The sequence below is a fragment of the Tachysurus vachellii genome, chromosome 2, assembly GCF_030014155.1.
Source record: "Tachysurus vachellii isolate PV-2020 chromosome 2, HZAU_Pvac_v1, whole genome shotgun sequence".
Taxonomy (NCBI): Eukaryota; Metazoa; Chordata; class Actinopteri; order Siluriformes; family Bagridae; genus Tachysurus; species Tachysurus vachellii.
The window spans coordinates 35,711,777-35,726,776 of record NC_083461.1 but is presented as its reverse complement, the minus strand read 5'-3'; the positions used below and the strand labels follow the sequence as shown (position 1 = coordinate 35,726,776).

Here is a 15,000-nt window from a genome sequence, read left to right as displayed (position 1 = left end):
AACATCGTAGGTTGTGGAGATCGCACAACTGAACTGTCACAGATTTGATTCTATGAAAATCAAGAAAAGAACAAGCGTCATCGTATCATCAAGAGAAGGGGGGCACATGGCTTAGTTGTTAGCACGTTTGCCTCACACCTCCAGGGTTGGGGGTTCGATTCCCGCCTACGCCTTGTGTGTGTGGAGTTTGCATGTTCTCCCCGTGCCTCGGGGGTTTCCTCCGTGTACTCCGGTTTCCTCCCCCGGTCCAAAGACATGCATGGTAGGTTGATTGGCATCTCTGGAAAATTGTCCGTAGTGTGTGATTGCGTGAGTGAATGAGAGTGTGTGTGTGTGCCCTGCGATGGGTTGGCACTCCGTCCAGGGTGTATCCTGCCTTGATGCCCGATGACGCCTGAGATAGGCACAGGCTCCCTGTGACTCGAGGTAGTTCGGATAAGCGGTAGAAGATGAATGAGTGAGAATGAGTATCATCAAGAGATGACGAAATCGAGTCCTGACAATGACACAATCCATCCACTGCAGGGGAGTCGAGGTAGGAGAGACGGTGTTCTCTCTCTCTCTCTCTCTCTCTCTCTCTTCCCATCAGTTGGATGGTGTCACTTGCCTCAGAGTAAGCATGTGTTAGCTGGATGATACAGAAAAGCTGCCTGGTGGCTGGGAATTGTCAAGTGCCTTGATGTAACTTCTCTCTAACAGGTGCATTTAGTATGATGGTCTTTTTAAACCAAGTCCTTCTGAACCAACAACGGAGATGTTCCACAAGGAGACAGCAGTGCAAGTCCCTCTAGATCAAGGCATGTTTCTAAATAAGTGAAAGTGACGTGACATACGGCTAAGTACGGTGACCCGTACTCAGAATTCGTTCTCTGCATTTAACCCATCCAAAGTGCACACACACAGCAGTGAACACACACACACCGTGAACACACACCCGGAGCAGTGGGCAGCCATTTATGCTGCGGTGCCCGGGGAGCAGTTGGGGGGGGTCGGTGCCTTGTTTAATTAAGGGCACCTCAGTCGTGGTATTGCTGGCCCGAGACTCGAACCCATAACCTTAGGGTTAGGAGTCAAACTCTACCATTTAGGCCACGACTTTCCCCGATAAATGCGATAAATGATAATACGTGCATTAAGAAAATGATTCGTATTAACACATTTTTACAACTGAACACAACTTTACTTTTAATTTATTTTGTCATTAAATTTCCCCAAATTTGATCATCTGCCAATTTGACATGATAATTCTAGAGTAATTCTTGAATAATTCTTTTAATTTTTTTACATTTTTTTCCCCCATAAGTAGTTTAGGTTAGAAATGTAGCAGTAAGCAGAGAGTTTTTCTGTGCAGTAGGTAGGAAATCTTTAAAAAAGTATTTTGCTCCTTTTCACTTTTGTTGGTCTTGAAAACTTCAGGTTGAGATAGAAGTAACATTGAAAGGTTATAGTTCCTTAAGTCCTAAATCTGCTCGTCTGTTTGGTGTTCTGAGTGCGTGGGACGTTTGATTAGACATAAATTGCGGCTCATTTTGGAAAAAATAGAAATTTATTCGTCACCTACGACGGATCAGGTCATAACGATCTAACGGGATCGTTCCTGAAATATAAAGGCTGTCTTTGTAATACGCTTTTACTGCGAAGGTTCAAAAATAAATAAATAAATAAATCTAATTCTAATGTGTCACTTTGACCCATACAGAACATCAGGGTTAAAAGTACAAGCAGGTCTTTCTGTGCTCCGGATTGCGTTACAGTGTGTATCCACAGATCCGCTTCTGTAAATGTGGAGTTCTTTTACTGTCAACACACTAATGGATTTATGGGTCAGAAGGTTAGTCACCCAATCAGCAGCGGTGTTTATGGTGGCCGTGTGATAATAGCGAACACCCGAGCGTTCTGTGTGGGTGCGTGTTTTTTGTGTGTTGGTATTTTTAGTTTTTTCAGAAACCCGAGAGTGTTCGTTTTAACTTCCACTTTCCATTACAACAGGAAATAAACTTCTTGTGTCCAGATTTGCCCTGTACCTATGGGGCTGGGGGTTCGATTCTTGCTTCCTCCCTGTGTCTATGTGTTTTCACATCCTCCCTGTTCTTCTGCGGTTTCCTCTGGGTACTCCGGGTTCTTCTGGGGTTTCCTCTGGGTAATCCGGGTTCTTTTGGGGTTTCCTCTGGGTTCTTTTGGGGTTTCCTCTGGGTTCTTTTGGGGTTTCCTCTGGGTTCTCCTAGGTTCTTTTGGGGTTTCCTCTGGGTTCTTTTGGGGTTTCCTCTGGGTTCTCCTAGGTTCTTCTGGGGTTTCCTCTGGGTACTCCAGGTTCTTCTGGGGTTTCCTCTGAGTACTCCGGGTTCTTCTGGGGTTTCATCTGGGTTCTTTTGGGGTTTCCTCTGGGTTCTCCTAGGTTCTTTTGGGGTTTCCTCTGGGTTCTCCTAGGTTCTTCTGGGGTTTCCTCTGGGTACTCCAGGTTCTTCTGGGGTTTCCTCTGGGTACTCCGGGTTCTTCTGGGGTTTCATCTGGGTACTCCGGGTTCTTCTGTGGTTTCCTCTGGGTTCTTCTGGGGTTTCCTCTGGGTAATCCTGTTTCTTCTGGGGTTTCCTCTGGGTTCTCTATGTTCTTCTGGGTTCTTCCCAAAGTCCAAAAACAACATTCTAGTACGATTGACATCTCTAAATTGTCTGTAGTGTCTGTGAGATTGTGCTCTAAGATGAAATGGCATGGTATCCTGAATCCTCCAGCACAAACCCCAGGTTCCCTGTGACCCTGTGGAGGATAAGCGCTGGATGGAAGATGGATGAATGAACGTCCTGATGTGTAAATGTTTTGGATTTGAACTGAGACAGATGGGTCACAGTTGAGACTCAGATCCTGCTGAACCAACATATGTTATCTATCACTCTTTGTTTGTATGTGTGTGTGTATCGAATGTTAACTGAATTTGGCTTTATGTACTGGAGAACTGTGATCAATATGTTTAACCCCATTAGTGTGTGTTTCAAGGTGTGTTCAGTCTCTCTCCCACACTTAACATAGACATACATTAAAATCAAACGACTGTCAGAGAAAACAAATCAACACCTTCCGACCAATCAGATTCAAGAATTCAGCAGTGCCATAAACCTGCTACCTTGACAGAACCCAGTATTTTTCCATAGCTGTAGAGTACGCCTGTGTGTGTGTGTGTGTGTGTGTGTGTGTGTGTGTGTGTGTGTGTGCTGATATAGACATACGGATGTTGTCGGTGCTCTCCTGGATGGTGTCGGTCTTGAGCAGGTTGTCGGCGAGCATGAAGGCAGCCGTCTCCACCGTGTCCAGCAGCATGGTGGCACAACGCAGCTGATCCATCACTGACAGCGCCTTCCATGCAGGCTGAGCGCGCTCACACAGCAGGTTATTCACCGTCTCCACCATCGCCTGCAGGAGCGAGAAAAATACAGAGATGAAATGAGAGACTGCTTCAGTGCCCTAGAGACGAGTAAAGAAATAGAGACATATATACTGTATATATATATAAATATATAAATATATATATATATATATATATAAATATATAAATATATATATATATATATATATATACACACACACACACCACACACACATAGACACACTCTCACTCATTTTCTACTGCTTATCCGAACTACCTCGGGTCACGGGGAGCCTGTGCCTATCTCAGGCGTCATCGGGCATCAAGGCAGGATACACCCTGGACGGAGTGCCAACCCATCGCAGGGTACACACACACACTCTCATTCACTCACACAATCACACACTACGGACAATTTTCCAGAGATGCCAATCAACCTACCATGCATGTCTTTGGACCGGGGGAGGAAACCGGAGTACCCGGAGGAAACCCCAGAGGCACGGGGAGAACATGCAAACTCCACACACACAAGGCGGAGGCGGGAATCGAACCCCCAACCCTGGAGGTGTGAGGCGAACGTGCTAACCACTAAGCCACCGTGCCCCCATTTTTACACACTAAATGTAACAAAAAAAAATCACTTTCCAAAGTCCTCGACCCCGAGTTGAGCAAATGACGTCCAATCATCACACGTGAACGTTCATCAAGAGCTCAACATTAAAAGTGTTTTGCTGTATGAATGAGTATCTGCTTCAGATTAGACAAAATCCCATATAACACTGATTAACAGTTCACTGCTGCATTATTCACTAAGATCTACAAACACACACTTTCCCAACCTTCTTTTATCCCAATTCCGTGACAAAGTTGTAGAATTTAAGAAAAGCCTATCTATCAAATTTATAAGCGCCTACAATATAAAGTTGAGTATCCTGTGTCCTAAACGGAAACAGACAGAGTCACTTTGTCTGTGGCTGAAGCTCAGACGGAGGTCTATTACACCCCTTGTGTGTTATGTACAGCCCCAGAGCTGGATTCCTGCAAACTTCTGTGATTTATTCGCGCCAACACAGTATTTATAATATTAAAGGATTGTGAGCGTTCGATGCTTCTTGCTTTTTCTGGTGCATTGTAGGAATTTTGTTAAAGATGGGACCTTTCAGTACGGGAGCGAAAAAGCCCTAAAAATGTCTGATTCCCTGATCAGCGGCTTTAAATTCTAGCGAACTAGAGAGCTGATTTAAAAGCCCATAAAGTTCATGTTACACAAAATGATGGAAGGTAAACTTTGTGAGTTTTCTGTTTGCTTTGTTTAGTATTCAGATGAAACATGTAACAGACTCAGACTCAGACTTCACATATATATATATATATATATATATATATATATATATATATATATATATACAAAAAAATTCAGTTGTCTGTCTGCATGCCTGTCTGTCTGTCTGTCTGTCTGCATGCCTGTCTGTCTGTCTGCATGCCTGTCTGTCTGTCTGTCTGCCTGTATGGCTCTCTGCTTACCTGTCTGTATTCTTGTCTGTCTGTGTGTCTGTCTGCACGTCTATCTGACTGTGTCTCCCGTCAGTATGTCTCTCTGTTTGTCTGTCTGTCTTTTGTTTGCCTGCCTGCCTGCATGTCTCTCTGCTTGTCTGTCTTTATGTCTGTATGTCTCTCTGCTTGTCTAGCCGTTCTTTTTGTATGTTCTTCTTGTCTGTCTGTCTGTCTGTCTGTCTGTATGTCTCTCTGCTTGTCCGTCTGTCTGCCTGCCTGTCTTTCTCTCTGCTCGCTTGTCTGTCTGTCTGTCTGTTTGTCTGTATGACTGCTTTTCTGTCTGTCTACCTGCCTGTCTGTCTCTCTGCTTGCCTGTCTGTCTGTCCGTCTGTCCATCTGTCTGTCTGTATCTCACTCTGCTTGTCCGTCTGTCTGCCTGCCTGTCTGTCTCTCTGCTCGCCTGTCTGTCTGTCTGTTTGTCTGTATGTCTCTCTGCTTGTCCGTCTGTCTACCTGCCTGTCTGTCTCTCTGCTCGCCTGTCTGCCTGTCTGTCTGCAAGTCTTCCTGTCTGCATGTCTGTCTCTCTGCTTGTCTGCTTGTCTGTCTGTCTCTCTGCTTGCCTATCTGTCTCTCTGTATGTCCTCTATCTCCCTGCTTGTCTGTCTGTCTCTCTGCTTGCCTATCTGTCTCTCTGTATGTCCTCTATCTCCCTGCTTGTCTGTCTGTCTCTCTGCTTGCCTATCTGTCTCTCTGTATGTCCTCTATCTCCCTGCTTGTCTGTCTCTCTGCTTGCCTATCTGTCTCTCTGTATGTCCTTTATCTCCCTGCTTGTCTGTCTGTCTGTAGGTTTGTGTATAATAGTTTAGACCACATCATTTTTACTGTGCAATCGATGAGATGTTGTAATACAACACATTGCTCAACACTAACAGTTTCATTCTCAGGCTATTGATGGATGCAGGAGCGAAGCCTCCCATCTAATATCACATCTGATACCTTCACCGCTTTATAGATTGTGATGGTCTTATTTGAAAAAGCAGCAGAGTTTTTTTTTTACCCACAATGCTTTATGATATGATACAAAAAAACCAAACTGCAAGCTAATCATTAAGGCAGAAAATGCAGAATGGACAAGACTCGCTAATCTGCTCCAATTAGAGACAGGATTCTCTGTGGACCTTCGTGAGTTTAACAGCCTGCGCTGGTATCTGTGGACGATGTGCTGTGTGTTTTAATAAACCTGAAACATATGCAAGAATTATTATTTTTAAAAGAAAAATAAGAAGGAATTCGAAAAGTATTGGATAAGTGAAATTGGTTTTGACAGCATGAGGAGACGGTGTCACCCATCTGGCGCCTGAACTTCACAATGAGGATAGATTTCCCATAATGCTCAGCCTCGCCATAAAGCACTTACATCTTCTCTGTCTGGGCAAGACATTAATATCTTTCTCACTTTCACTCGCTCTCTCTTTGTCTGCCACCACACACACACACTCTCATACACACACATACACTCTCTCATACACATGCACACACTGATACATGCACACATACACACAGTCTCTCTCTCTCTCTCTCTCTCATACATGCACATATAAACATACACAACACACACACTCTCATACACACATACACTCTCTCATACACACACACACACACACACACACTGATACATACACACATACACACAATCTCTCTCTCTCATACATGCACATATAAACATACACAACACACACACTCTCATACACACACATACACTCTCTCATACACACACACACACACACACACTGATACATGCACACATACACACAGTCTCTCTCTCTCTCTCTCTCTCTCTCTCTCTCATACATGCACATATAAACATACACAACACACACACTCTCATACACACATACACTCTCTCATACACACACACACACACACACTGATACATACACACATACACACAATCTCTCTCTCATACATGCACATATAAACATACACAACACACACTCTCATACACACACATACACTCTCTCATACACACACACTGATACATACACACATACACACAATCTCTCTCTCTCTCTCATACATGCACATATAAACATACACAAACACACACACTCTCATACACACACATACACTCTCTCATACACATACACACACTGATACATGCACACATACACACAATCTCTCTCTCTCTCATACATGCTCATATAAACATACTGTACACAAACACACACACTCTCTCTCACACATATACACACACACTCTCCCATACACAAGCACTCTCTCGTACACTCATGCATACTCACACACAGTCTCTCTCTCATACATACAGTACACACACAGTCACACCCACAGACACACACACTCTCATGCATACACACACAGAATCATACAGAGTCTCTCTCTTATACATGCACATATAAACATACACAAACACACACACACTCTCTCTCATACATTCACACACACACACACACACACACACACACACACACACACACACACACACACTCATACAGTACATGAGAACACATACACATTCTCTCTCTCATACATGCACATATAAACTTACACAAACACACACACACTCTCTCTCATACATTCACACACACACACACACACACTCATACACACTCTTCTACTGCTTATCCGAACTACCTCGGGTCACGGGGAGCCTGTGCCTATCTCAGGCGTCATTGGGCATCAAGGTAGGATACACCCTGGACGGAGTGCCAACCCATCGCAGGGCACACACACACTCTCATACATGTGAACACATACACATTCTCTCTCTCATACATGCACATATAAATTTACACAAACACACACACACTCTCTCATACATTCACACACACACACACATACAGTACATGAGAACGCATACACATTCTCTCTCTCTCATACATGCACATATATACACAAACACACTCTGCTTCTCTCTCTCTTTCTCTTTCTCTCTCATACACACACACTAACGCTCTCTCAGACACACACACACACACCATGATAGTATGTGATTATCTTTTGTGCTGAAATATAATATGTTCATGTAAAAGCAGCTCCGCAGGGAATGTGCAACACTGTGAAAATGAGAGCAAGAGCAATCTCTCTCTCTCTCTCTCCCTCTCTCTCTCTCTCTCTCACACACACACACACACATAACTATTGTTGTTTCTGTACCTAAACAGTGCCGCACACCTAACACAATTTTTTTCCAAATGAAATTACTTTTCCTATTAAAGGAAGAGTGAGAGCTTTTACAGCGATGTCAGGTCTAAACTGTGTAATAAACCTGAAACTAATAAATGGACATTAAGGAAAGTAGGTGCTGTCGCTACAGCATTTAAATACCAGAGCTGATAATATGCGTGCGATATTAAAATCTCTAACCTTGATATGCGAGGAAATTTTACAGCCTCCAGGTTATTAAAATGTTCCTATTACAATCAGTGCATTACTGCAGATCAGGGTTTTTTTTTTTTTTTTTTTTTTTTTTTAAAGCAGCCTTCTTGAATAAATTCATATGCAAACATGCCGGACATTTTATTAGGAACACGTGCAAAATAATACAATCCATTGTGTGGAAGCAGCAGCATCGCTTTAATGCTTCAGTCAGACATCATCACGGGAACAAAAATAAATAAATAAACCGTCTTTTTGCCTTTGACAGTGGAATTGAATTAATCCTTCCTGTCATGCTGAGATACAAACACACACACACACACACACACACACACATATACATGCATGCACATACACACACACACATACATGCACGCACACACACATTCACATGCATGCACATACACACACACACACACACATATACACAGACATACTGCACATGCGGGCACACACACACGCGCACACATACACACACGCACACATACATGCACACACATACACGCACACATACATGCACACACACACACACACACACACTCTTTCATGCATACACACACACTCTCATACACTATCTCTCTCTCTCACACACACACACTCTCTCTCTTATGCATATACACACAAAACACACACTCTCATACACACGCTATCTCTCGCTCACACACACACAAACACACAAACACTCTCTCTCTCTCTCTCTCTCTCTCTCTCACACACACACACACACAGACACACACACACACAAACACACACACTTTCTTTCTCTCTCTCTCTCTCTCTCTCTCTCATATATTCACACACATACAGTATGCACACACTCCCTCTCTCTCTCGCACACACACACACACAAACACTCTCTCTCTCTCTCTCTCTCTCTCTCTCTCTCTCTCTCTCTTTCTCTCTCTCTCACATACAAGAGAGTGTGTGAAGTATTTTAAATATCGTTTCAATAGCAGCAGCTCCTGAAGTGTTTCATTCTTCACACCACACATTAAGAACAGCTTCTACAGTAAATTATTGATGTGTACAGTACTTCATCACCTCCAACTCTAACCCTGATGCTTGCTGTTCTGTTTGTTAGCTTTCACGTGTTTGTTAGTGTGTTTGTGGTGCGTGTGCTCGAGCGGACGTGATACCTGGCCACTGACACATAAAGTGAAATCATTCGCTTCATCAATTCTTGCGACTGCAAACCAAAACACGGTTGTTGTGAAGAAAAAAGATTCATCCGACTGCATCGGAACAGAAACAGAGGCTTTTTAACATTTTTAACAGGAAAAAAAAAAAACGAAACCTTTTCCCGTTAGCGTCTAATGTTTTTACTGGTTAATGGAAACTGTTTTTCCCAATTCCCATTAGGAAGTGGTTTAATTTCGCAAAGCTGAGTGATGTGGCTAACTGATATGCTGCAGCTGAGATATGCTAATAGCGCTAACTAACTGAGAGCTGAGCACTTTCTATTTAAAAAAAAAAAAAGAAGAACCAATTTCCTGTTATTCTGTAACTTTTCCTGTTATTCTGTAAGATTTATTCTGAAATAAATAACCCACTAAACAGAAATCTGTCTTAAGCCACAACGGAAGTGTGTTATTAACACTCTGTGGTGAAGTAAGTTAGCATTAGGTCAGCACTAGCATAACACAGGATAGTAAATATTAGCGCTGGTAGAAATGAGCTGAGATTAGATTGTTTTCTAACAAATCAACAGCTTGATTAGATATTTGGTTAACCAGCTTATATTAGTGACAACATGCTAATATTGGAAGAGGTTTTATAGCTAATAATTAGTTTTGTTTTCTTAGCACATGCTAAAAATAGAAAACATGTTTCATCACACGAATATTCAACATCAAATATAGATTCATCCGAATAACAAAACCCAACTCTGTACATGTTAGCAGGAACTGAACTTTAGCATCAAGCTGCTAAAACACCTTTTTTTGGACAGGAGATGTGAGGAAAATGAGCCAATTAGCTATTTAGCTAATGCTACTTCCTCAGACCATCTAGTCATCGACGTTAATGAAAATGTTAGCTAATGTCAGCTGAAATCACCAAACGTATCATCAGCACAGCGCGGTAGATAATAAAGTCGAGATTAAAAATGAAAATCGAAAAATAAGACTCTGGGTGCTGTGGAAATAAATGTGTGGAATATGTGCTACAAATATTTAAAACACACACACACACACACACACACACACACACACACAAACACACATGCACAGAGTATAAGAACATACGCATATGCATGTTATAAAAATATTAGAAACATCTATCTCATACATACATACACACACACACTCTATCTCTCTCATACATACATACATACACACACACTCTATCTCTCTCATACATACACACACACACACACACACTCTATCTCTCTCATACATACATACATACACACACACTCTATCTCTCTCATACATACATACACACACACACACTCTTTTTCTTTCGTACACATACTATCTCTCTCTCTCTCTCTCTCTCTCTCTTTCACACACACACACACACACACACACACACACACACACACACACACACACACACACACACACACCCATACACCCATACACTAATGCATACACACACAAAACACACACTCTCATACACACACTATCTCTCTCTCTCTCTCACACACACACTCTCTCTCTCTTATGCATATACACACAAAACTCTCATACACACGCTATCTCTCGCTCACACACACACACAAACACACTCTCTCTCTTTTTCTCTCTCTCTCTCACACACAAACACACACAGACACACACACACAAACACACACACTTTATCTCTCTTTATCTCACACTAATGCATACACACACAAAACACACACTCTCATACACACACTATCTCTCTCTCTCTCTCACTCACTCACACTCTCTTTCTCTCTCTCTCACTCACTCACACTCTCTCTATCTCTCTCTCTTTCACTCACTCACACTCTCTCTATCTCTCTCTCTTTCACTCACTCACACTCTCTCTCTCTTTCTCTCTCTCTCTCACTCACTCACACTCTCTCTATCTCTTTCACTCACTCACACTCTCTCTATCTCTCTCTCTTTCACTCACTCACACTCTCTCTATCTCTCTCTCTTTCACTCACTCACACTCTCTCTATCTCTCTCTCTTTCACTCACTCACTCACTCACTCTCTCTCATACAGTATATACACACATACGCACACACACTCCCTCTCTCTCTCACACACACACAGACACACACTCTCTCTCTCTGTCTCTCTCTCTCTCTTTCTCTCTCTCTCTCACTCACTCACACTCTCTCTCTCTCTTTCTCTCTCTCTCACTCACTCACACTCTCTCTATCTCTCTCTCTTTCACTCACTCACACTCTCTCTATCTCTCTCTCTTTCACTCACTCACACTCTCTCTCTCTTTCTCTCTCTCTCTCACTCACTCACACTCTCTCTATCTCTCTCTCTTTCACTCACTCACACTCTCTCTCTCTCTCTCTCTTTCACTCACTCACACTCTCTCTATCTCTCTCTCTTTCACTCACTCACTCACTCACTCACTCTCTCTCATACAGTATATACACACATACGCACACACTCCCTCTCTCTCTCACACACACACACAGTTCTGTTTCAGGGTCTGAACCAGGAGCAGGTCCAAGTCCTAATTCTGATTTCGTCAAAAACCCTTTTGTCTGATGTGTTCCTTTAAAAATGAGCTGTAGGGTTCAGCCCTGTGTTTTCGATATTTCCAGCCAGTACTTTTCAGGCAGTCAGATTGTCTGAAACGATTCTTTCTCACGACACTTGAGCTACGAAGGTTGTTTCAACTCACCAGAGGTTTGACTTCGGTGAGAGAAACTCTACTCTCTATCAGCTAGAGAAATGATTTTATATATAAATATTCCTCGGTTCGGCTGGAAGCATCTTGATGCCATGGCACACTTCTCTTTTCCAAATCCCGCCATCTGTCTGTCTGTCGGAAGGAAGGTTTTGTTTTTTTTTAATTCGCATATTAATCAGGTTGATTATTCTGAGGAAGACAGAGTGTAGTGCAGAACAACAATGCTCGCATTTGAACACTTCATCAAGCACAATGTTAATCAGACTGCAGACTAAGTAGAAGGGACAACTTCCTGGAAGTGTGTGCAAAACAGGAAATAGGAAAACACGCCTTCTGTGTTTTTGTGTGTTTGAATCGTCTTCATTCATTTCAGTCTACACGTCTATTTCGACGTACGGATTTTCGAACGTTAAGCAGCGAGCTCTTTCAAACCCGCTGCAGATTTGATCTGTCCTTTATTCACGCTTTCTCTTTAAGCTCCCTTTCACTCTTTCTGTGGCAGAGGGATAGAAGGATGTTTTGTCTTTTGTCTGTTTGCTGCTGGCTAATGTGGCTATTGGCTGAATCATTCTGCCCCAGTTATAGTAGAGAGAGAGAGAGAGAGAGAGAGAGAGAGAGAGAGAGAGAGAGAGAGAGAGAGAATATCCAATCTGAGACCATAAATGACCACAAAAGAAAGACCGAGGAACAAAAAAAAGAAACTGGGATCCAAGACTGTAATATTAGTTTATGAAATCACCTCAGTGTGTAAAGTTGTGTGTGTGGGTATGTGTGTGCGAAAGAGAGAGTAAGAGAGAAAGAGAGAGAGAGAGAGAGAGTGAGCTACAATACAAGCAAAGATAACACTGAGGCGTTTTAGACCTAAACACAATTCTTGTTACACTCACACTCCCCTTTATCTGCAGCTTGCATAGACACACAGATACACAATTGTGTGCCTGTGCATGCACACGCACACACACACACACACACACACGCACACACACACACACTGCGCTTTCCACAGAGTTGCTAAATGGAGCAGAACTGAAATGCTTTGAAGCTGTGGGGCTAATCCAGCGTAAAGACTGCATCAGGCCACAATCACACACACACCACACACACACACCACACACACAGCATTATTCGTTGACCACTGAGAATTTTAGTATGTGAGAAATGCTCAAGCTGAACATGCTCTGTGTTATTGCGTAAGGAATAAAACCTGATAGTGTGACGTGATGCGGCTCTGAAAGTATTTCCGGCTAGAAGGCAAATGACGGCTTTATATCAATTCGCCTTTGTGTAAACAACAACATTTATGAAAAACTAAACAAAAGCAAACTCGTTTTAACGTGTTTAACGGAAACATTGCATACTAGAAATCCACTTACTGAGCACTTTATTAGGAACACCTCATTCACAAAGGGCAATTTATACATATGTGTAGATTTAGAAACGCTCACGTCAACCATCAGGATGGAGAAGAAAGTAAACTGATTGTTGCTACCAGGATTTCAGGAATACTGGGGATTTTTATACAGAATGGTGTAAAAAATAAAAAAGTGACAGTTCTCTTTCAAAAGAAAGGTCAGAGGAAAGCAGCCAGATTGGTTCAAAGTCTAAAGTAACTCACCATGAAACAACCGTGAAAAGCAGATAAGCATCAACTGACACCTCTCTTATCAACAATTCATCCACCAACTGAACTGTTGCTCACATGATTTTCATCACACATTAAAGACTGTAAGAAAATCCCAGGAGATCAGCAGCAACTTCCTGTCTGGAGTCAAAAGCTCAGACATGTTCTCTGTTCTCTTCACGTGTACCTGCATGACTGTCACCAGACACCGTGATGCTGCCTTACGATTGGCCGATTACATAACAGTAAGGTGTATAATCAGTGTGTTCCTAATAAAGTGGCCAGTGAGCCAAGGCTCAGTTTTTTTGTTCGATTTCGCCTGCACTATATAACACTATATAACCGGGATCGAACCGAGCAAAAAGAGAGGGATGACATATTCTGTTTCACCTGTCAATCAAAGCGATACTTGAGCAATCTTTGAGCTCGTGTATGAAGAAGAGGGCTGACTGCGCTTTCCTCAGAGTGTGTTACGCTGCCTGGTGACGCAACACAATCAAGAAGGACCATGTGTTTAGCGTTGTGGTGTGATAGAGGAAACATGAGACTCATCACCGTAACGCAAAACCTCTTTGTATTGAATATGATCAATAAACACAAATGTATACAACTATTCATTCGTTCCGACCGATTAATTAGATCATTCTGAGAGTTAAGTCTCGGAGACGATCGGATTCGAAGACCAGAATGAGAGCTACTCAAGAAAAAGTCTAAATATAGTACTGTATAGTCACCTTTTTTTCATCTATTGACGTGTCCTTTGAACTTAAAGAGCAGACTGAAGTGCTTAGTGCTTTAATCACTCAGTCAGTAAAGTGTAAAGCTTTCTGTCGGATGTATGAGCGGCAAATTCACTCTCCTGTTCCTCCATCTGCTACTGTCATGCCTTACTGCCATTCTGCTCTGCTCGCTTTTTCCTGTGTGTGTGTGTGTGTGTGTGTGTGTGTGTGTGTGTGTCTCCTGATGTGACATTGCTGACCGATGATGACATCATCAGTGCTTTCTCAGTAGGAACAATGTGCTCTACATACACAAATGTATTTAAAAAAAACAATTCATTAGCTCACTCACACACAGACACACACACAGACACACACACACACACACACACACACACAGAAATAAAAGCAGAAAATACCTGAATGAAGAATCGGCATGAGCGTTCTCTCTTTTGGAGCTGAAACAGAAGAAGTAACAAATTAATAACGCATTCCTGTACTTCTCACACACACGCGCGCACACACACACAAAGAGAGAGAGAGAAAGAGAGAGAGAGAGAGAGAAAGAGTGAAACACTAATAAGA

The 15,000-nt window shown here is 42.5% G+C and overlaps 1 protein-coding gene across 1 annotated transcript in view; it reads right to left on the bottom strand.

The window, feature by feature from the left end:
* Window positions 1-15,000, bottom strand: part of adgrl3.1 (adhesion G protein-coupled receptor L3.1) — a 187,509-nt gene that overhangs the window by 53,143 nt on the left and 119,366 nt on the right. Inside the window, exons 10-11 of the mRNA XM_060864480.1 lie at window positions 14,835-14,873; window positions 3,222-3,405 (exon numbers count right to left, since the gene is read on the bottom strand). Of these exons, the coding sequence (XP_060720463.1) occupies window positions 3,222-3,405; window positions 14,835-14,873 (223 nt within the window). The remainder of the gene's footprint in view (window positions 1-3,221; window positions 3,406-14,834; window positions 14,874-15,000) is intronic.